Source organism: Gigantopelta aegis, chromosome 2, assembly GCF_016097555.1.
Source record: "Gigantopelta aegis isolate Gae_Host chromosome 2, Gae_host_genome, whole genome shotgun sequence".
NCBI lineage: Eukaryota > Metazoa > Mollusca > Gastropoda > Neomphalida > Peltospiridae > Gigantopelta > Gigantopelta aegis.
In genome coordinates this window covers 14,299,902-14,324,728 of record NC_054700.1, presented here as the reverse complement: position 1 = coordinate 14,324,728, position 24,827 = coordinate 14,299,902, and the positions used below count along the sequence as shown (strand labels likewise).

The 24,827-nt window shown below is 37.8% G+C and overlaps 1 protein-coding gene across 1 annotated transcript in view; it reads right to left on the bottom strand.

Annotated features, from left to right (window-relative positions):
- Positions 1-24,827, bottom strand: part of LOC121381600 (neuronal acetylcholine receptor subunit alpha-10-like) — a 193,454-nt gene that overhangs the window by 106,142 nt on the left and 62,485 nt on the right. Inside the window, exon 3 of the mRNA XM_041510939.1 lies at positions 2,564-2,733. Coding sequence (XP_041366873.1) covers positions 2,564-2,733 — 170 coding nt within the window. The remainder of the gene's footprint in view (positions 1-2,563; positions 2,734-24,827) is intronic.

Sequence of the window (24,827 nt, the reverse complement as noted above, 5' to 3'; positions counted from 1 at the left end):
CTGTAGGTTTTATCTTGTTAAACATCTTGTTAAACACAGATTAAACAACATGTGGAGATACGAAATTGCACATTCGGTTAATTTAAATTGATAAATTTATACACCCCACGGTAGTGTTGATAGTCGATTGGACTTTCGTGATCGATCATAAGTTTGCATCAATTCTCGATCAATAATCTTTTAAATATGCATTATACTTTGGAGAATTTGAATCCGTATGCTTCTTTAGGTCAAACACTTTGAAAGTATAGTTGTTTTGTCTGCATGGCAAACACTACGAACAAATAAATATAAATAGTACGAGAGAGGTAAACCAAATTTGAATTATTGCTGGAAAAATTCATGATAATCTTTATATAATGTATAATTTTAACTTATTTTAAGTTTCCCAAGTAAATACTAATTAAACAACAGAAAAAACATTTAAATATAGTAAACGTTAATGTATTCATTATATCACCAAGGATGACACGTGCAGACAATCGTACGAAAATGGGTTGGTGGGAGGGAAGTGCTGGAACAAATCGTCAGTTCGGACAAAAAGTATAGGGATATTCGGGCAACATGTGCTTACCGGAGGCCTTTTTACCATGCATTTCCATTATTCTACACGCAAAATTAGTTGTAATACACGTGAAAATGCTTAGTGGTTCGTTTGCAACCCTATATAGCATGTTAGCAGTACTGATAATATGGAAAAAAAATGTTACCCAGATTCGGGCATTTTCGTTTAATTGGAGCAAAAACCAGCGTACAACCCCTCCCCTACGCCTATGCGCACAGAAATGGGAGCCCGTACGCATATGCACGCAGAAGGGAATTAACATCATATAGTATAGTCTATTTTACACGATTACGAAACATGTACCAGTAGATCTAACAGCATTGCGTGGACTCCCATGTCCAGGTGACATTTCATCTATAAATAACAATTTAAATATCGACCAATTACACTTCGCCTTTTATAGCGTTATTCGGGAGCATACAGCTAAAAATATCGGGCAAAACTATTTATGCAATAGGCGAACTTGTTTGTCTATTTCAACATTGAAAAAAACAGGGGGAAAAGTGCAGTAATAAACTCTGGATTGTATACTGGTATAAACAGATTTTATGGCTATACCATCACGTGTTTTTTTTTTTTGGTCTTGAATCGAATTTTATATAAAATTTTATATTGAAATTAGTTTCCGGCATACTTCGTAATCCACTGGAATCATTTCGTATAACCTCGGCATAATCTCGAATGTTTTCAAATTATTTTCAAATCACTGGCATGATTTTGCAAGTAAGGTTTTGATTGGTCGAATGAAAGGTCAACTGGACATGAGCTGCAACGGGTTGCTGTTAGATCCACATGTAATAATGGAGCTAATTTTAATTAGATTTGCGAGCAATGCTTGACAATCTCAATTATCGGAACATCACTACTCTACAGTGCAACACAATACAATGATAAAATACAAGCGAATTCCAGAACTTCAGAACAAAAATAGTCCATTCGGACACTGCTAAAACAATACGATTGTGGAAAAAGGCTGTGAAACAAATTTTCGTCAACCTTTAAAATCAATAGTATATAAAATGTGTTTCAAGATTTAGAGTGATTCAAACACCCTATAAAATAATTAACACTAAAAAGGTCTTCTTTTTTTTATTAACAATGCAAATATTGTTAAGACCACCTCTAGTGTCTTATTTAGCCTGTCTGATTAGGAAGCAATTTAGCAAAAAGTTGAAAGAATCAGGACATAATGATGTTAGTGTTTACCCCGGCTAGACAAACGGGTACATTCAAACTAAACATAACATGTCTTCGTATTTTAACATGCCGTTGTTTAGTCAACTTTGATCGAATTTAGGAAGCCTATTTTTTCTTAGATGCAGGTATCTGAAAATAGGTCTGAATTTCGAATGTCTTTGTTTTTCACTTACGCGCGTGTATATTACATGTATTTATAGAACCGAATTTACGAAGGAAGGAACTGTTTCATTTAACGACGTACTAAACCCATTTTATTTACGGTTATATGGCGTCAGACATATGGTTAAGGACCACACAGATATTGAGGGAGGAAACCCGCTGTCGCCACTTCATGGGCTACTCTTTTTGATTAGCATCAAGGGATCTTTTATATGCACCATCCCACAGACAGGGTAACACATATCACGGCCTTTGATATACCAGTCGTGGTGCACTGGCTGGAGCGAGTAATAGCCCAATGGGCCCACCGACGGGGATCGATACCAAACCGACCGCGCATCAAGCGAGCGCTTTAACACTGGGCTACGTCCCGTCCCCGAATTTACGAAACCTGTAACTACACATATTTACAATGCTTAAACGCCTGCGTCAAAGAAAAACAGGCTTCGTAAATTCGGCACTATATAACGTTTAAGCGCCTGCGTCAAAGAAAAACAGGCTTCGTAAATTGGGTCTTATAAGACAAAGAAAACAAGCTTTGTAATTTCGGCCCTTTATGTTCAAGTCCAACTCTGGTCCGAGGGTTTTGACATCCGTAGGAAGTCCTGAACCTGTTTTGAACTAAAAACAAAATCTTACCATGTCAAAAATCTGCGTTAGGGTCAGTCCAAATTTGACCACAACTGTTTTGGAAGCGTTGTAAACCGGCCGAGAATATATGTTGTATTTATCCAACAACATTTTAAGAAGTTTTTGTTCGTCGGGAAGTTTATGAGGCCGTCTGTGCTGCTTTTTTCTTCTCACTCGATCTGTGGAATTAAAAACATAAGCATAAAAAGAAAAACAGTTTTAAACCAAATGCAACCATAAAAAAAGACTTACCATATCAGTGATCTGAGTCAACGTCAAGCCAAACTGAACAGTCACGGTATGTGAAGCATTATATACGGGCCTAGCTCCGGGATTGTAGTCATTTAGAATTAAATTCAAAAGTTTCTGCTCGTCCGTGGGAATGCTATACACAATAACCGGAAATGACGTCATAATTATTAGCACGTGCATCAAGTTCGCTGACAGCATAGTCAGATGACGGAATCAACAGGTAAACATCCGCTAGGTGGATGAGGAATTTAGAAAACTTCATGAACAAAAAAAATGAAATCCACGTTTGGCGATGAAGATGAATAATTAAATATATAAAACAATAATTTATATGTATAAATTTATATATATATATATATATGTATTAGAAATACATTTTCGTTTCCATCAATATCCCGCGAACAGATTTATGTTTGAAGAAACGGCGCACTCAACCCATCCCGGTATATTCAGAACTTGCCGGATTGTGGTCGATCGAATCCGTGGTTTTACCCACACGTGTCATGCGCAAAGAAAACAGAAAAATCGTATCGTATATTCCTGACGAGAAGTTTCGATTCTGACGGCGCGTCTCTCGACATAGGCTTACCGGCGCGAGAGGGCGTTCTATGCTAGGGACAGACCGTGGCTATTGGCATACTGTTCAGCGGTCCGAGAAGGGCAATACAAGCTAATCGTTATTTCACAACGCTCCAGGGGAAAGAAAATGAAGCGGACGAAAACGGAGGAGAGAGAAAGAAAAAAAAAGAAGAAAAAAATAGAGAGACCGAGAAAGAAAAAAAGTAAATTGAAAACCGAATGAAATACTAGGTGAGACGGAAAGTACAGTTTAGGAGAATTAGATTAGCTTGTGGGACCAATAAAATGGCGCAGGTGGTTTTTTTTATTTATTGGATGGGCGTCACTGAGGAACGAATTAGGGAAGCTATAAAGTATAATTATTAGAAGTGTCGAAAGTGATGAGTAAATATGAAGGTTAGCACAACACAGATTTCCAGGGGTAAAAATGCGCATCGTCTCTAAACGTAGGTTTGAATGATATAGAACATACATAATCTAGATGTTCGGTTGGAAAAAACTGTTGCCCGGTCTGTTTGTATATATCCAAAAACGAATAATAACATTACAGATTGGGCACAAGTTTACCAACAGAACATCAAGATGCCATTAATTGTGGTTATGGTTCTCGGTGGTTTTTTTGCACCTGTTGAAGGAAAGGGAGAATAGTTGAGCGTGTTATTTATGAACTGAGACGACAGCATGCTCCCGCATATGATCGAAATGTATACTGATAGAAAGTAGGGCCTCCATGAGTCAAAAATATTGGACTCGGGTACTCGAAGGTTAAACTCGACCCGGACCCAAGTACCCGACACTTACACTAGATGATGTTGAGACAAAGGCATAATGAAACTATGAATGTTTAACGACACCCCAGCACGAAAAATACATCGGTGTCAAACTTTGGTAATGCAAACAAATAAAGTGATGATCAACATCAATATAAAAATTCAAGAGTTAAATAAAAACACAGTGCAAAGGACTAAAGTAAAATAGCATTATGCATCTTAATTCCAGTGCTGAACATGGATGCCAAATCATGCCATTGTATTGTATTGCATTGCACACATTCTCATAGCACTGTGATGTAACCGGCGGCAAGCATATGGCAAAATGACGTAAACATATAATTAAATAAGAATGTTCGTCCTTGCACGGTGCTTGAACCTTAATTGAATATAGTCACATTAATGTGTTATCCTATTCTATTATATGCTTTGCACGGGTACTCGAGTCCTGCGAACGGACTCGAGTCTTGCTAGACTCAGCCCTTGCCCGAGTATTAGAGTACTCGTGGAAACCCATCTTCATAAATCAAGGCTAATATTCGTTCCTCGTATTCAGCCTTGATACATATCGTCAAGAAATCGTGCCACAAAATGCTTAAATTTCATTGGATGCGATGAGATCTTATTGCAACGAATCGCAACGCTCCTTATAGATTTCCTTGTTATTGTAAACAAAGATGGCAGCGTCAGCGTCCGGCGGTTAATTTTTGATATTGCTTTCAAGATTGACACGTTACCGATGATGTGATTGGTCAGCGATGTCATCGTGTAAGGGACGTAATCGGTGCTACAAATGTTCTTTCAATAGAGGGCGCTAGTAGTGGATATCAGTAATCTTGACTACATGTATCAAGGCTGAATACGAGGAACGAATATTAGCCTTGATTTATGAAGATGGTGGAAACCCTATTGGAAAGACATACGGGAACACCTGGGATTGTAGACCAAATGTAATTCACTGTTTATTTCATACAAAGTTGTAATGTGGGATTGAACGTCAGTAGTGTTGAACTGACCTCCAGTAACACGGTCACCTTAAGACACCATATGGGATGAGGGTTTTGGTTACAGCTGTATTTGCTGTTACCGATTTGTGTGATCCCTTATTTCTTTCAATCAGCATATGAAAGGCACTTGGCCCTCTTATAACAGTGTATGGAATGTGCACCTACACTTGTTAGATGCACTAATGGTTCATGGATTTAGTAAAGATAAGGCAAAACAAAATAAATTTCTGGTCTCTGGTCAGAGCGCGCGGCGAATTTTTTTTTAATTTCCCGCGGTATGACGTTGATGTACCAGTCGTGGTGCACTGACAGGAACGAAAAATAGCCCAATGGGCCCACCGACGGGTATCGATCCCAAACCGACTGCGCATCAAGCGAGCGCTATACCACTGGGCTACAGCCCTCTACAACCAATCAAAACAAACAAAACTATGAAACAAACGCAAACAAAACAGAAGACACACCTCCTTACGAAAAACTACGTCTACGATTACAGGAACATCAGATTTTCAACAGAAGGCAATTATAAATTACTATAATGAGAATAAAAGTAAGAAAAGCTATGGAAATATTCAGATTCTTACAGAGATATGACATAACTTCAAAGCATGCCATCATGTACATAATTGTATTACCGTCTACTAGGCTAATGGAGACGATGACAATGTAACCACATGAACACAAATTATGATAATGAGATGTATGCAAATCGAGAAGAGGCAATCATAAATTATTATAACACGGTCAAGTGTAATTTCTCAATTATTTAATTTTAGCCAGCCTGTTGGGCTCCCTGACTAAAGTACTGTCGGAAATAAAATAAAAATGATTTTCGTCGATTATTTCTTACATATTAAACAGCCAAGTAAATATTTTGTAAATATCTATTTAATGATAGTCTACCTAATTTAGCATTTACTTGTTTTGGCTCTCATTGATGTAGAAGGTGGTGTTTACTCTTGAAATTAAAAGAAAGATGTCGGTAAACAGGTAATTTGTGTACTTTATTAGAACAGACTATAACAAATTTTGGTCAAGACGTGTCAGTTTCATTGCTGTTACAATATGTGAGGGACCGTTTCTGATGAGGGTTTACCCCTATCCCTCTCCAAAACTAAATATTTGTAGAGACATTTATAAGTAACTTTTGAGCAAAACTGTCAAGAACTATTCTGAGTTTGTGATCTATTATACCGGTATTAAAGGTGCTATCTCAAAGTTGCATAATGACAGCTATTTCAAATCATGTTTTTATTAAGTTTTGCTTTAACATTTAAAGACTACACCTTTAACTATATGTCCATAAATGATTATAAGAAATAATTTTATCTACTAGTAGAAAAGAAATTTTTATTGGAGAATCTTTGTCACTAACAGATGCTCACATATAACTTCTAATATAGCACCTTTAAGTGGTTGCAAGATTGTGTAAATTTCTAATGTATTTATATTCACTAAATATGCTAGTCATAATTAATAATTTATGCTGCAATTCAAAATAATCAGTTAACTTGCAGTTTTAAATAAAAAGTTTATTTAAGGGTAAATGGAATTGACACATATTATCAAAACGTGTTATAGTCTGTTCCAATAAAGGTAACAAATATCCTGTTTACTGACATATTTATTTAAATTTCAAGAGTAAACACCACCTTGTACATCAATGAGAGCCCAAACAGGTAAATGCTAAATTAGGTAGAGTATCATTAAATAGATATTTACAAAATATTTACTTGTCAGTTTAATATGAAAGAAATAATCAACGAAAATCAGTTTAAAAAAAAAAAATCCGACACTACTATAGTTACTGAGTGTTACGCCATTCCTAAAGGAATAATCGATTCAGCGTTTCCTTGGGCTGCGTTCAGCAAATGCGAGCAACTCCAACGTTCGCTATTTCTATGGTTTCTGTATTAAAATGTCTGTCCGGCTGATCTGAGCCCAGTTTTGGATTCAGCGATAGCGAGGGACGCTAACGTTCGCGAACTGTTTGACTGGTGTCATTTGATTTAAAGGGACATTCCTGAGTTTGTTGCATTGTAAGATGTTTCCGACTAATAAAATATATCTACGATTAAGCTTACATATTAAATATATTTTCTTGTTTAGAATATCAGTGTCTGTATATTCAATGTGTTTCTGGTCGTCTTAATATTAGTAAGAAGCCCACACTGGATTCTGTCTTCAAATAATTTCGTACGTACGAAAAAATTATATTTTAGGAAATAAAATTTAATTTAACCTAGTAAAAATATTAGGACGATCAGAAACACGTTTAATATACAACCACTAATGTAATTACAATCGTTAAAAAGGTTCTGTTAGTCGATGACATCTTAAACGTTGCAGCAAACTGTCCCTTTAATGTGAAGAGTATGAACCAACTTAGATAACATTGCCCTGTTTTTTTGCCATGAATAGAAGAGTTGGCGTGAGCAAGCACTTGCGCCCATGACAGGCGTGTGCTACAACAGCTTGTTCTGAACGTGCACGTAAATCACTACCGCACTTACTCCTGCTTTTAGGGACGTAACCCGTTAGTAAAGTGCTCGATTGTTGCGCGGTCGGTCTAGGATCGTTCCCCATCGGCGGGCCCCATTAGGCTATTTCTCGCTCCAGTCAGTGCACCGCCAATGACATATCAGTGGCCGTGGTATGTGCTATTCTGTCTATGGGATGGTGCATATAAAAGATCCCTTGCTACTAATGGAACAAATGTAGTGGGTTTCCTTTCTTTAGACTACGTCAAAATTACCAAATGTTTGACATCCAATAGCCGACGATTAATAAATCAATGTGCTCTAGTAGTGTCGTTAAAAAACCCCACCCTTTTTTAACATTGTCCTGTTCAGTCTGGCTGAACTCGTCACGGGTCTGGGTGAGTTGTTTGCCGAAGTGTCGGAAAATAAGTTACATAATGTTTAAATGTCTGCGAAGCGAGAGAAATAGCTAATTGCTAATTTGTCACTGAACTGAACTGAACATTTATTTCTCTCAGGCCGTAATCCACGGCATATGAGGAACAATATATAATACAACAATTCACACTTTTTAACAAGATGACAGAGTAAAACTATTCACATAAGTGGGAATATAATTATAAATAATTGGTTTGGGTTTGCATACACAATAATAATACAATAAAGCTAGTGAGCCGGAGGGCTTGAAAGTATTCATGTATGTTTTACAAAATATTGCAAGTTTTCGGAGGACACCAGTTTTTTTACAATTAAATAATTCGTGAAATTTATATGTGTTTGGTTTGGATCGATAATATTTCGGTATATATTGAAGTCTGAATTGGTTAAAATATGGGCAATGTAAAAATATAATGGAATTCCTCTCCGATGTCGTTAGTGTAAAAAAACACAATCTATCATGTAATGGTTTACGTATCCATCTACCTGTCTCTATTGGAAGATATACTCTAAAACGTAACAATGGGCACCAATGTTTTTTTTTCTAATAAATTTAAATAATTTTCGAATGCTATACTGCTTTTAAATATTTTGTAACAAGATGCTTTCGATGAAGTGTCAAATGACTGGTCTATGAGTTCTCGTTGAAATAAACATTTTCAACAATGAAGCCATATGTATGTGCAACCAATATTATCTAAAATTGTTTTATAAAAGCTACCATTTGTGACATAAAAATGTGTATTATATCATTCAATAACATTCTGTACAACTAATATTGGACTGCTTCCCATAATCGTACTGTTATATCTACCGGGAAGCATCCAAGTTCTCCATACCATATATAATGGGGTGTCGGCAATGGTAATATTTGCTATACAATTTTCTATGCAGGACAGATTCATCCGTATAAAGCAATAGGTAAAACCATACAATCGAATAATTTAAGTTGGGCATTGAATGGAAAGATGGCAACGTTTTCCTTGTCAAGTGTAAAATACCACCTTCAGGAAACCTGGATAATCGTGTTATGAGACATCAACCAGCTGTGGTCCTGTTTCGTGGGTTTGTCATCCATGGACGTGGGTCGATGATCATGTTTTAGCCTCAGTGGTTAGTCTGTGGCCCATTGGGCTATTTCTCGTTCCAGCCATGGCACCATGACTGGTATATATATATATATATATATATATATATATATATATATACCAAAGGCCGTGGTATGTGTTATCCTGTCTATGGGATGGTGCATATAAAGGAACCCTTGCTACTTATGGAAACAAGACTTAGCGGGTTTCCTCTCTAAGTCAAGTCTATATGTCAAAATTACCAAATGTTTGATATCCGATAGTGCTCTAGAGGTGTCGTTAAACAAAACACACTTTTAGCCTCAGTGGTGTAATGGTTAAGGAGTTTTGTTTACAGGATTTGTATAAATAATGCAAATTGGCCAAAACGTTTTACCTATAAATGTAAAGATTACATCTTTAACAATATGCTATTAATAAATTACCACTAATTAATTTCACTATAACGTAGCTATGTTCAAACACCTATATTCTTCTCTTTTTGGGGGAGGGGTGGGGGGGTGGGTGGGTGGGTGTTAAATGAGTTATTTGTGCGCGCGCGCGCGCGTATGTGTGTGTGTGTGTGTTTAAAAAAATATTATTCTTATTATTTATATTGTGTTTGGATTTTGGTTTTAAAGAATTTAATCGCTCATCGCGGATTGATTGTCTATATTACATGTACAGTATGTGTATATCATTTATTGTGGATAACCTTTTATTAAGAAATCTGGACATAATATTTTTGCGATATTTGTTTTAAATGAACGTTCCACATTCATTATAAATATGTGGAGATAACTGTCTGTTCTCTCCTTATTTAAAACACATTGATAATTAATCATCGCCTATTTGAAGGAAATGTTTTATTTAACGACGCACTCAGCACATTTTATTAACGGTTATATGGCGTCAGACATATGGTTAAGGACCACACAGATATTGAGAGAGGAAACCCGCTGTCGCCACTTCATGGGCTACTCTTTTTGATTAGCAGCAAGGGATTTTTTATATGCACCATCCCACAGACAGGGTAGTACATAACACGGCCTTTGATATACCAGTCGTGGTGCACTGGCTGGAACGAGAAATAGCCCAACGGGCCCACCGACGGGGATCGATCCCAGACCGACAGCGCATCGAGCGAGCGCTGTACCACTGGGCTACGGCACACTCCTTATCGCCTGTTGTATGTCAAACAATTGATCATTGTAAAACGTTGTCTCCAGAGATACTTCAAGTAACACACTACGTTTTGTATTTAGTATCAATGGATCTTTTATACGCACGTTCCCACAGACAGGACAGCACATACCAATGCCTTTCGTATTACTAATCATGGAGATGGTAAATACCCAATGAGTTCATGATCACTTATTGCTCCACAGGGGAGGGGGAGGGGGAGGGGAGGGGAGGGGAGGGGCATCCTCTAAATATATAGGTCTATTTTATATGCATTATGTTGGGGAACTGCCAAGCAAATAAAATGAGTTGGTTTATGGCGAGTAAAAAAACCCTATATTCTTTTGTACTGTCAACCAGTGTAACATAATTATTAAATAATATTTATATGTGCCGGAGTTGTCATTCAACTGCAATGGTGAACATGTGTTTTGGTGTACTCTCCATTAAAGAGACATTCCTGAGTTTGCTGCATTGTAAGAAAGAAAGAAAGATATGTTTTATTTAACGACGCACTCAACACATTTTATTTACGGTTATATGGCGTCAGACATATGGTTAAGGACCACACAGATTTTGAGAGGAAACCCGCTGTCGCCACTACATGGGCTACTCTTCCGATTAGCAGCAAGGGATCTTTTATTTGCGCTTCCCACAGGCAGGATAGCACAAACCATGGCCTTTGTTGAACCAGTTATGGATCACTGGTCGGTGCAAATGGTTTACACCTACCCATTGAGCCTTGCGGAGCACTCACTCAGGGTTTGGAGTCGGTATCTAGATTAAAAATCCCATGCCTCGACTGGGATCCGAACCCAGTACCTACCAGCCTGTAGACCGATGGCCTGCCACGACGCCAACGAGGCCGGTACATTGTAAGATGTTTCCGACTAATAAAATATTTCCACGAATAAACTTACATATTAAATATATTTTCTTGTTTAGAATATCAGTGTATGTATATTCAATTTGTTTCTGGTCGTCTTAATATTTGTAAGAAGCCCAAACTGGATTTTGTTTTCAAATAATTTCGTACATACGAAAAAATATACTTTAGGAAATAAAACGAAATTTAACCTAGTACAAATATTAGAACGATCAGAAACACGTTTAATATACAGCCACTAATATATACAGCCAGAAAAATATATTTGATATGTTATTACAATCGTTACAAAGTCTCTATTAGTCGATAACATCTTAAATATTGCAGCAAACTCAGGAATGACCCTTTAAGTGTGATGTTTATGAAATACTATAAGGTAAGAATCGAAACAGCCAATACATTACAGACTGTTTGATTTAAAACAAATAAAAATATCCCAGTAAATAAATTGGAAGGGATTTATTTTTATATATTTAAACACATACACACGAAAAAGTTTACCACCGTAACTGTAATATATTGTTCATATTGAAAACAACAACAACAATAAACCCAGTAGTAGTATTAAAATATAAGACCTAAAACATGTAAAAAAAACCCCGCTTCAACAAACCCCAAGATACCGATTTAAGTAGTTGAGTAAAAGTGTTAAAATATGTATATGTTTATGAGTGATGTGTTCTGCTGTGTTTTAATATAGTGTGGGGTATAGGCCGTGGCGTCGTGGTTATGATGGAAATAATGGTTGTGTGTTTGGGTATGTATGTTGGTATGTATGTGTCCGTGTTTACGTGTCTGTGTGTTTGTGTGATCGTGTTTGTGAGTGTGTTTGTGCATATAAATGTCTGTGTGTGCGTACATGCGTGTGTGTGTGCGTGTGTGTGTGTGTGTAAAATCTACTATATTGTTATAAATATATTACATACATTGTTATTTCTATACTTGATCATTAAAACTCTAGTGGTGTCGTTAAACAAAACAAACGTTAACTGTCTATCAACATATATTAATGCGATAATATATAATAATAAAAATTCATTATATACGAAATATGATTATATAAAAATTAATTATTCATGAACATTTTTATACGTATTTTATAGCAATATTCAACACATTAAATTTAACTTCCTGTGTGATATTTCATACTGAAGTATTATTTGTATTCAATATTTACTTCCTGTTTGATCTTTCCTACTGAAGTATTATTTGTATTCAATATATACTTCCTGTGTGATCTTTCCTACTGAAGTATTATTTGTATTCAATATTTACTTCCTGTGTGATCTTTCCTACCGAGGTATTATTTGTATTCAATATTTACTTCCTGTGTGATCTTTCCTACTGAAGTATTATTTGTATGCAATATATACTTTCTCGGTGATCTTTCCTACTTAAGTATTATTTGTATTCAATATATACTTCCTGTGTGATCTTTCCTACTGAAGTATTATATATTTACTTCCTGTGTGATCTTTCCTACTGAAGAATTATTTGTATTCAATATTTACTTCCTGTGTGATCTTTCCTACTGAAGAATTATTTGTATTCAATATTTACTTCCTGTGTGATCTTTCACACTGAGGTATTATTTGTATTCAATATTTACTTTCTGTATGATCTTTCATACTGAAGTATTATTTGTATTCAATATTTACTTCCCGTCTGATCTTTCATACTGAAGTATTATTTGTATTCAATATTTACTTTCTGTATGATCTTTCATACTGAAGTATTATTTGTATTCACTATTTACTTCCTGTGTGATCTTTCATACTGAAGTATTATTTGTATTCACTATTTACTTCCTATGTGATCTTTCATAGTGAAGTATTATTTATATTCAATATTTACTTCCTATGTGATCTTTCCTACTGAAGAATTATTTGTATTCAATATTTACTTCCTGTGTGATCTTTCCTACTGAAGAATTATTTGTATTCAATATTTACTTCCTGTGTGATCTTTCACACTGAGGTATTATTTGTATTCAATATTTACTTTCTGTATGATCTTTCATACTGAAGTATTATTTGTATTCAATATTTACTTCCCGTCTGATCTTTCATACTGAAGTATTATTTGTATTCAATATTTACTTTCTGTATGATCTTTCATACTGAAGTATTATTTGTATTCACTATTTACTTCCTGTGTGATCTTTCATACTGAAGTATTATTTGTATTCACTATTTACTTCCTATGTGATCTTTCATAGTGAAGTATTATTTATATTCAATATTTACTTCCTATGTGATCTTTCATACTGAAGAATTATTTGTATTCAATATTTATTATAGAAAAACTGATTTCGCCTATCAGTAGTCAATATCGACAAACGACGTTGTCAAATCGGTTATAATCATAAGAAAAACAAGATCCAATCATGTTTCTTAACGACCAATTAATTCAAACTCCACGACTATCCGCGTACAGTTCTATCTCCACAGCTAAACGTTTGGAATACGCGACCGGCCGAGCCATTTATAAATACTACTCTCTAACTCCCGCTCTCCCATTCGTGGCCTCAGTCTCTTGCAAGCCTAACATGACATAAGGGGGCTGTATGAAAGTGTCCAAATTAATGAATAAATTACACAAGAATTCCCTCCAAATCCTTCCTAACGATCCATGTAATACGATGTGTCGATCAAACAAATCAATGCCAGAGCTTGGTTTAATAGTAAGGGACCGTCTCGGTCGTTTACTTAAGTGCGCCACTTCTCATGAATAAAGATGGTGCTCTGTAATTTGGTGGCGTAATTTAGGCAAGGGATCGCCGAAGCAATGCGGAATTTAAGAAACAGAAGGTCTGCATGTATATTCCGCGAAGCTGTGCGCACCGCCACTACGAGAATAATTGTCTCAATTGCGCAGCTTGGCAAGCTGTGATATATTTGTGTGTGTGTGTGTGTGTGTGTGTGTGTGTGTTATATTTAAAAAAAGACGGGTAGAAGAAAACTATTAAGCATCAAGTGCCCCTTATCAGTTGGAAGAAGCAGAGTTAGCTTAACGGTAAATGTCTCTGCCTTGCATTTCAGCGACAGTGAGCGAAAGTTAAAAGTTTGTTTCGTTTAACAGCACCAACTAAAACATATTGACGTATTTTAATCATCGGCAAATGGATGTCAAACATGTCAAACATCTAGGGCCGAATTTACAAGGCTTGTTTATATCTTACACATACATTTACAAAGAAAGAAATGTTTTATTTAACGACGCACTCAACACATTTTTTAAATTTACGGTTATATGGTGTCAGACACATGGTTAAGGACCACACAGATTTTGAGAGGAAACCCGCTGTCGCCACTTCATGGGCTACTCTTTCCGATTAGCAGAAAGGGATCTTTTATTTGTGCTTCCCACAGGCAGGATAGCACAAACGATGGCCTTTGTTGAACCAGTTATGGATCACTGGTCGGTGCAAGTGGTTTACACCTACCCACTGAGCCTTGCGGAGCACTCACTCAGGGTTTGGAGTCGGTATCTGGATTAAAAATCCCATGCCTCGACTGGGATCCGAACCCAGTACCTACCAGCCTAACCACGACGCCACCGAGGCCGGTCATACATTTACAATGAATTAAACACCTGCGTTTAAGAAAAAAAACCCAGACTCCGTAAATTCGGCACTTTTTTCTTCAGCATCTAAGGATATTTTATATGCACTTCCCCACAGACAGGACAGTACATACCATGGAGTCTGATATCCCAACCATGGGGCACTGGTTGGAACGGGCAAAACACCAATCAGAGAATGGGTCCACTGAGGGAGTTTGATCCTATGATCGAAATATCTCTAGCAAAAAAAAAGGAATGGATCGCCTAGGCGTGTGAAGGAAATTACGAAAGGAATGAAAACAAAAGTTTTGTTTTGTTTAACGACACCACTAGAGCACATTGATCGATTAATCATCGGCTACTGAATGTCAAATATTTGGTAATTATAACAAATAGTCTTAGAAAGGAAACCCGCTACATTTTTCCATTAGTAGCAAGGGATCTTTTATATGCACCATCAGACAGACAGGATAGCACACGCCACGGCCTTTGATCTACCAGTCGTGGTGCACTGGCTGGAACGTAATGCGATAAATTACGTTTACGGATTCTGGATTATGGAGAGCGAAGTTCTAAGATGATTTGAATCATGGTCCAACGGAAAAAGAGATGATAATTAGCTTTGAGTAGATAAAAACTAAACTGAAATAAAAACAAAACGTAAAACAGTTTCGTTTCTGGGTTATTAGAAGTTGTATTGAAATGCATGCAATAGTGAATGACGGTGTGGAATAATGTAGTTGCATTACATACGTTTGACAAAAAAACCAAAAAACTATTAGTGTAAGCAGAATCGTATCTATTAATCTGTCGGACTGGTATTTCTGTCACCGCCAAAAAAGGAATAAAAGTAGAAAGTAGATGTCCTAGACCCCGCATCCCCCATCAACCCCCCCCCCCCCCAAAACAAAAAAACCAACAAAACCCCCAAAAAACAAACAAAAAACAAAAAAACAAAAACAAAACAACAACACACAAACAAAGAAAAAACAACAACTACGGTTCCTAAGAAATGGAAGGAAGGAAGGAAATGTTTTGTTTAACGACGCACTCAACACATTTTATTTACGGTTATATGGCGTCGGACATATGGTTAAGGACCACACAGATATTGAGAGAGGAAACCCGCTGTCGCCACTTCATGGGCTACTCTTTTTCGATTAGCAACAAGGGATCTTTTATATGCACCAACCCACAGACAGGATAACACATACCACGGCCTTTGATATACCAGTCGTGGTGCACAGGATGATGGGCCCACCGACGGGGATCGATCCCAGACCGACCACGCATCATGCGAACGCTTTACGACTGGGCTACGTCCCGCCCCTCCCCCCCCCCCCCTCCACCAACAAATGGTTGACCAATGGTTACTCGTCCAACGACTTTCATTCATTTTACACCGGTTTGTTACAATTACGTCCGAAGATTGAGGAAGTCGGTTCATTAAGACACGTCGAGTGCTCATAAATGAAACTGATACGCTCAAAGCAGCGAATGATGATAAAAAAAAATTGTTTGGCTTCCTCGCGGATATTGGCACATTTTTATCGCTTTGCAAATTGCACATAACCTTGTTAGCACAGAGTTGCAGATAACTTTTAATATAGTATTTCAACTGCGCATATCAACATTTTTATTGACTATATTTAGTTAACAATGGCCAGGAGATTATCGCTTTCACGGGGTGGCGGTGGGGGTCGGGTCCGCGATGAGAAGGGTGGGGGGGGGAAGGGGGAGGGGGAGGGGGAGGGGGAAGGGGGGATTAGTAAGGTATTAATAAGCTATACATGCGGACGAGATACCATTCTGTCTCTATTATTTGAATGGGGCGGGACGTAGCCCACTGGTAAAGCGCTCGCTTGATGCACGGTCGGTTTGGGATCGATCCCCGTCGGTGGGCCCATTGGGATATTTCTCGTTCTAGCCAGTGCACCAAGACTGGTATGTCAAAGGCCGTGGTATGTGCTATATATCTGGTGGATGATGCATATAAAAAATTCCTTGCTACTAATGGAAAAAATGTAGCGGGTTTCCTATCTAAGATTATATGTCAAAATTAAATAAAATTACCCAATGTTTGACATCCAACAGCTGATGATTAATAAATCAATGTGTTCTAGTGGTGTTGTTAAACAAAACAAACTTCTTCTATTATTTGATTGCATTTGTATTAATACTAGTATACTATTGTCTCACTACAGGTTATGTATCATGTTCTTCAGATACCGTTGTCCCCGCAGGTGGGCCCATTGGGCTATTTCTCGTTCCAGCCAGTGCACCACGACTGATACACCAAAGGCCGTGGTATGTACTACCCTGTCTGTGGTCTATAACCATATGTTTGACGCCATATAACCGTAAATAAAATGTGTTGCGTGCGTCGTTAAATAAAACATTTCTTTCAGATACCGTTGTGTAATGGTCTCAGAGGCCAATTTTTCATGATTTTGTACCACCCAGAGGGACAAAGACTCATAGTTTTTTTTGATAGCTCTATGCATGTAGATAATAAAATGAGGTGATAGCCTTCCGTATCGAGTAGCTTTCTGTCATTTTCACCCTGAAAACTGAATAGTGTGCGAAAAAAATCCCGAAGCAAATTTTGGGAGTAGGGGAAACTTAATTTGGAATAACTTTCCTTAGAATCACCCTATCTTAATAATTCACCACTCAAAATGTGTGTTTTGAAACCCTCTAAGGATTACATATCATAATATGCAAATGAACCACAAAAGTAGATCATCAGAGGTCAAAAGGTCACCGATTATAAGTCAAGCTCACAATTTGCGGATTTCAGCTTTTCCTCGTTATCTATTAGCACATTTGCCAAAATCAGGCATAGAAATGGCTGGAAACTGCGTCAGAAGGTATTTCCAACCATTTAAAGGTATCCACGTTCAACCATGTAGAAAAATATTGAAACGGAACCAAACGAGCCAAGTAATACAGTTCTGCTCTGTTCCGCGAGAATTCATTATAATACTAAGTTGCCGAACGGAAATTACAGGAGGAAAAAAAAAGACTAAATGTGTTTAATTTAACGATGCACTCAACACATTTTAATTAGGGTTTTTATGGCGTGGCACATGTGGTTAAGGACCACACAGATATAATGAGACAGGAAATAGGCTTCCGCCACGCTACTGTATTCGATTAACAGCAATATATCTTTTATAAGTACCATCCCACAAACAGGGTAATACATACCACGGCCTTTGTTACACCATTTGTGGAGCACTGGCTGGAACGAGAAATAGCCAAATGGACCCAACGACGGGGATGAATCTTAGACAGACAGCGCATCAAGCGAACGCTTTACCACTGAGCTACGTCAGGCCACGTTACTGGAAGGAGAACTGGCGACGATTTCGAAGAAGAAGAAGAAGAAGAAGAAGAAGAAGAAGAAGAAGAAGAAGAAGAAAGAAGAAGAAGAAGAAGAAGAAGAAGAAGAAGAAGGAGAAGAAGAAGAAGAAGGAGAAGAAGAAGAAGAAGAAGAAGAAGGAGAAGGAGAAGGAAGAAGAAGAAAGGAAGAAGAAGGAGAAGGAGAAGGAGAAGGAGAAGGAGAAGAAGGAGAAGGAGAAGGAAGAAGAAGAAGAAGACGAAGGAGAAGAAAGAAGGAGGAGAGGAAGAAGAAGAAGAAGACGAAGAAGAAGGAGGAGAAGAAGAAGAAGAAGAAGAAGAAAAAAAGAAGAAGAAGAAGAAGAAAGAGACAACAAACGAACAAGTAAGCAAGAATAATAATAATAATAATAATAATAAAAAAAAGAGAGGAAAAATGGAAAAGAGAAAGAAAAAGAGATGAAAGGGAAAAAGATTTCGAAAACGATAAGGAGGTAAAGAAGAATCAGATATAATAGAAGATGATAATACAATACATACATACATACATACATACACACACACACACACACACACACACACACACACACACATGTATGGTATATTAATAATAATAATAATAATAGATTTTTATTTCAGATCAGAGATCCATAGAACATATATAAACATCACATACAAAACTGATTACATAATATACAGCAGCTTGTGCCAGCGATTTACACATACAGATTTGACGTACACAGTTGTACACCGCAGGTGGGCAAGTAGGTCGTTTGAAGTTGTTTCGATTCTGCTCTTCAGCGAATATGCTGTTGAGCGAAGTAAAGCGCCAAAGCCTTTTACTCGATAACTGACAAACATCTTGCTGGCACTGTATGGTCGTCGTTGTCCGATCATCCATCGGTATGCATTATTATAACATATGTTAAGATCCTTCATGGTATCCTGCGTAAATTTCACCCATAATGCACCCGCGTACAAATTACTACAATAACTCACAAATAATTGTGTTTTAACAGATTCTGAACATTTTGCAAATCGCCGCAACAACATGTTTGCACGTACACAAAGGGCTCTATACTGTCGTTTAATGTCTTTATCGTCTTTCATGTTTTTGCATATAATATGACCTAGATATTTATAATTGTCAACAAATTTCAGTACATCACCACACAAATATATCGAAGGCACTATGGGGAATGGTTATATGATAATAGTGGATTAATTGGGCAAACATTACAACCGGTAGTTCAGTATTACAGTAGGTTTTTATGACCACCAAAGATCTTGAAGGACGATTGGGGTCAAAAGTAAAAGTTGAAAGTTGACATTTTTTATCAGCAAATCGCAAAATTCAAACAATAAAAATGACTAAAAACAAAACAATAAAAACTGTATGATCAACAGAATTAAAAAGATTGACAGAAATAATGTTCCACAGTGATTAATCGACCTTCCTGGCAATTGTCAAAATTGAGAATGACACCCCACGCACGTGTACGGGACAACTGCATGATACACGTGCAAACTATGAAATGTGTTTCGGTGTGTTGATAAACAGACCTGAACGTTCTTTACTAGGATGTCTGTGGTCAAAACGTATGTTCGTTCTAATAGTTGATATTAACATTAATATTTCAGGTTCCTCTACTGTTTTTTTGAAGAGTATAATATTATATATATACAGTGAAAACTCTCAAGACCGGACCCTCTGTCAATCAGAATTCCATCAAAACCGGATGTTTTACAGAGTCCCTTTCTAAAAACCAGGACAGGACAGAACTTAACCTCACTAAACCGGATTCCTCTTAAAACCGGACATTTGTCTTGGTCCCATGAGTGTGTGTGTGTGTGTGTATATATATATATATATATATATATATATATATATATATATATATATATATATATATATATATATATATATATATATATATATATATAATCACTGCTTAAATCCACTTACATTCAAGCATAACGTTCCTGACACGAAATCGGCTTATGGAATGTCCGTCTAGGGCCGATAATACATTAGTCTGAAAGCGGAAACCTATAGTCGCCACATAGACTACTTCTAGCAATAGTTATAAGCAGCAAATTAAAATATCTTTTATATATGCATCCGCGGAAGACAATGGCTACAGTTAATCTAGCACTGCCACATATATCCAATGCTACAAATATATGGCATCTTTGTTTGGTTCTGTCCCTGTCGGCTATTCTGGCGCAGATCAGAATTCATGCCCATGGTAGACACGCCTGAATCTTCAGAGGATAAGGGTAGCTAATAGAGGTTTACTTCCCTACTTCCCTTAGGTATTGTAACTGAATGCTGTTGAACATGACAGAACTGGGTACTGTCACCCCCCTCGTCAGCTTGCCCCCCCCCTCCCCCGCAGATAAGGCCCTGCAACATGTCACTCGGTCTGTAGAGATCATCACTTGTGGCTCGAAAAGCAAAGTAATTTGTTGTCAAGTCGACAAAAAAACCTCATCTGGGTCTTCAAAGTTCGCAGATCGATGTTTCCTTGTTAGCATGGCCATGATATGTCAGCCTCAAATCGCGGGTTCACAGGTCGCCTCCTGGTGGTCTTATTAACAAAAAAGAAAAAAAAGAAGCGAGATGCCTTCAGAGATTAAACTTAGTCATTAGCTAAGAGATTCCAGTCTATGGTTGCTCCAACAACACCCGACACTTCAACGGTGTCCGCAGTTAAACGGGGAAAGTCGCGGATTCCGTTCGATTGAAGTCGGGTTGAGCAGGTCAGAGTATACCCCAGACTGTTGATAAGATAATGTGATTGAAGTCTCGATAACAAATACGCAAGATTTACCCCCTACGAGTAACCCATCGACAACTCTATTTAGAAAAAAATCCACCAACGCTAAATTCGTGTCCCAATCTCTTTAAGGAAATTCAGGATGCACAAGATTAAGCTCTTGCAATGTAGCTATATATGTATGTATGTATATATATGTATACATTCATTACTTAAGTATTTAAAAAAAGACACAATAATATCTGTGTTTTTTTCTAGTGAAAAAAAAAAACGTCAACTCAACAACCAAACCCAAACAACAAGAAAACAACAATAATAAACCCACGTGTTTCTTATTCTCAGCCGGATTTAGACGTCTTTAAAGAACAATAACAAAACAGCAACCCCATTCCCCAACATCAGAAACAAATATAGAGCCTCGGAATCGGTAAATACCACAATTCCCCCAACATTGAATAAAAAAACACCCACGAATACACAAAAATTAGCCCGCTCCTAATAACAACTTTCAACACCCCCCCCCCCCCCCCCACACACACACACAGTAAAAACAACCAAACAACACAAAACGAAAACGTAACACACCATTTCTCTGATGTGCTCGTTTAACATCTCCTTCCGATTCATAGGCGTACGAGCTCTCATTTTTGTAGTGGGGGGGGGGGGGGGGGGAGAAGGGGCAGGCTGGCTTTTGCCCGAATTAAACGAAAATGCCCGAATCTGCGTAACAACATCTATTCATATTAACATATTAACAGGTTGCAAACGAATCTCTACGCATCTTTACATTAATTACAACCAATTGTAAGGGTGGAATGATGGGAATACATGATAAAAAGATCTCAGGTTAGCACATTTGGCCAGAATATCTGTATAATTTCTGGGCGAATTTGAGGTTTTGCCCCCCTGTACCCCCGTCTCATACGCTTATGCTTCGATTTTAAGCCACTGTAAGATAAGACACTAGCGATGTATATGAAAACATTATTGTTTAATATAATACAAGTGTTGCGTTACAGAATGGGGGAAGGAACGGCGCGGTGGGTGACATGTTGGAGGAATGGTTGGATACGTAATATATTGTAAAACATGAAAGGTCGATCACTTTGTGCCTAGACGTAATAATAAAGCCACGCGATAATTTCAGAAATACACTACATTCCCAAGACCCCACATAATAATTTAACACGAAGTAATTCCTAATGACTTCAGACAGCTACAAGAAGTACGTCTCTAAATTTGGTGACTTGATCGTACTGCAAACAGGAGCAAATCCACATTGGAAGGATCGAGAATAGGGGGTAGGGGTGTCTTTAAAGGTGGTGTCGTCTAAATAAAGTTTGATCGTTTTACAGAGGGTGAAGGATGGGGGAGGGCGTGTCTTTAAATGTAGTGTCGCCTTACTAAAGTTTGATCACACTTCAGACAGGCGCAAATCCACATTGTGAGGGTGGGGAATGGGTGGTGAGGGTAGGAGTGGGTGGTGGTGGTGGTGGTGGTGGTGGTGGTGGTGGTAGTCAGTGTCAGTGGTACTATATTATTCACAGGATTATGTAACGAAGGTTATTTTCAAAGCCACCTAGTTCCTCACCGATGAATAATGGGACTAGAGACAAACATTATACCAAGCATTTTTAAAATCGCAGACCCTAGTTTCAACCCGTGAAAATCTACACTATGTTTGGTCAATCTACAACCAGGTAACACATCTGGATAAAGGAAGGAAGGAAATGTATTTAACGACGCACTCAACACATTTTATTTACGGTTATATGGCGTATCTATTAATCTGTCGGACTATATAGTCTTTCTGTCACCGCCGTAAAAGCAATAAAAGTAGAAAGTAGATGTCTTAGACCCCGCACCCCCCACCAACCCCCCCCCCCTAAAAAAAACTACCCAAACCAAAAAACCCCACACAAACAAAGAAAAAACAACAAAAAATCCCTTTCACACTGTAACAACAACAACAACACAACTACGGTTCCTAAGAAATGGAAGGAAGGAAGGAAATGTTTTGCTTAACGACGCACTCAACACATTTACGGTTATATGGCGTCGGACATATGGTTAAGGACCACACAGATATTGAAAGAAGAAATCCGCTGTCGCCACTTCATGGGTTACTCTTTTCGATTGGCAGCAAGGGATCTTTTATATGCACCATCCCATAGACAGGATAGCACATACCACGTCCTTTGATGTACCAGTCGTGGTGCACTGGCTGGAGCGAGAAATAGCCCAATGGGCCCACTGACGGGGATCAATCCCAAACCGACCGCGCATCAAGCGAGCGCTTTACCACATCTGGATAAAGTTACAATAGAGTGAAACAAAGAGTCTATGTCGTTGAAACGGGGAAATACCAGTGTTTGAGATTTATAATTTTGGGCAGTATCCCAGTTGGATAGTAACATTTCAAAAGCTGGTATCCCGCCTGAGAATTTAGTATCCCACTTAAATGTGCAGAGCGGATAATTATGTCATGCTCATATACCACGAAGGTTTCAAGCATGTCCACACACTTAAATGGAATTCATAAATAACATCGTAACAAAGTTGGAAAACATTGTTCTCATTCCCAGTTTATTGCTACGCTACAATCGAAATCACGGAATTCGTGAAATTCGCAATCAAACGGCATCTTTTTTTTTAGTAATACGGACATAAATTAAAATTTAGTAGTTATCTATACATTTTTCTGACATTATTAATGATAAACCTACCTATATCAATTTTCTGCAGATGTGGAATCAATATCTCAAATAACATTTGAAGGGAGGAAACATCCAGGGTAGCATTAGACAGGGTATGAGTTGGGAAGATATTGTTACGGCATAGCATTAGACTGGGTACGAGCTCGAAAATACTGTTATTTAACTTCACCAGGCAGTAAATGACAACTTTCATTGTTTCAGCGGAAAAAAAAACCCCAACGCAGGATTAAAAAAACCCCGAACATTATTATATGGTATCCCAGTGGGATACTAGGTTATTGAAGTCTGGTATCCAAAATTAAATTCTGGTATCTCCGGGATATCGGGATACCGCTAATTTCGAACACTGAATACCGTTTAAAAGTCGACTAGAGCTCGTCTCCATGACCCTTACTTCTCAGAGGTACGTGCACTTTTATAAATATGGAATGCATTTCGTGGTATCAGCAACATCAGGATGACCACAAATGCGTAGGATGTCTGATTTCTATGATCCAAAAACGGCTCTATTGGTGAAAGGGGTTGAACGTAGCCCAGTGGTAAAGCGTTCGCTTGATGTGCGGTCGGTCTAGGATCGATCCCCGTCGATGGACTCAGTTGGTGTAACAATGGCCGTGGTATGTGCAATCCTCACTGTGGGATGGTGTATATAAAAAAAAATCCCTAGCTGCTAATCGAAAATAGCCCATGAAGTGGCGACAGCGGGTTTTCTCTCTCAATATCTGTGTGGTCCTTAACCATATGTCTGATGCCATATAACCGTAAATAAAATGTGCTGAGTGCGTCGTTAAATAAAACATTTCCTTCCTTCCTTCTTTCCTATTGAAAAGTATGCCGCTGAGTTAAAAACAACAACAACAACAACAACAACAACAACTGGGGCCTGGGGACAAGAAGCGCAATTTTAGAAGGCAATTTGTTTTAAACGTCAGACTCCTTCTGATTGAACCAATTTTGCACACAGACTGCCATAAGAATTAATGACGCGTGATGTAATTAATAAATGATCGCCAAGCAATCGTGCTGTTCACAGCTGTTACACATTCAATATCTATTTCAGTTCAAGGCCGACTTGGATCATGCGACAAAGTACAAGAAGTTCTATTTTTCAGATCGCTCACGCACCACACCACGAAGGTTAAAAAGTTTATTTTGTTTAACGACACCACTAGAACACATTGATTTATTAATCATCGGCTATTGGATGTC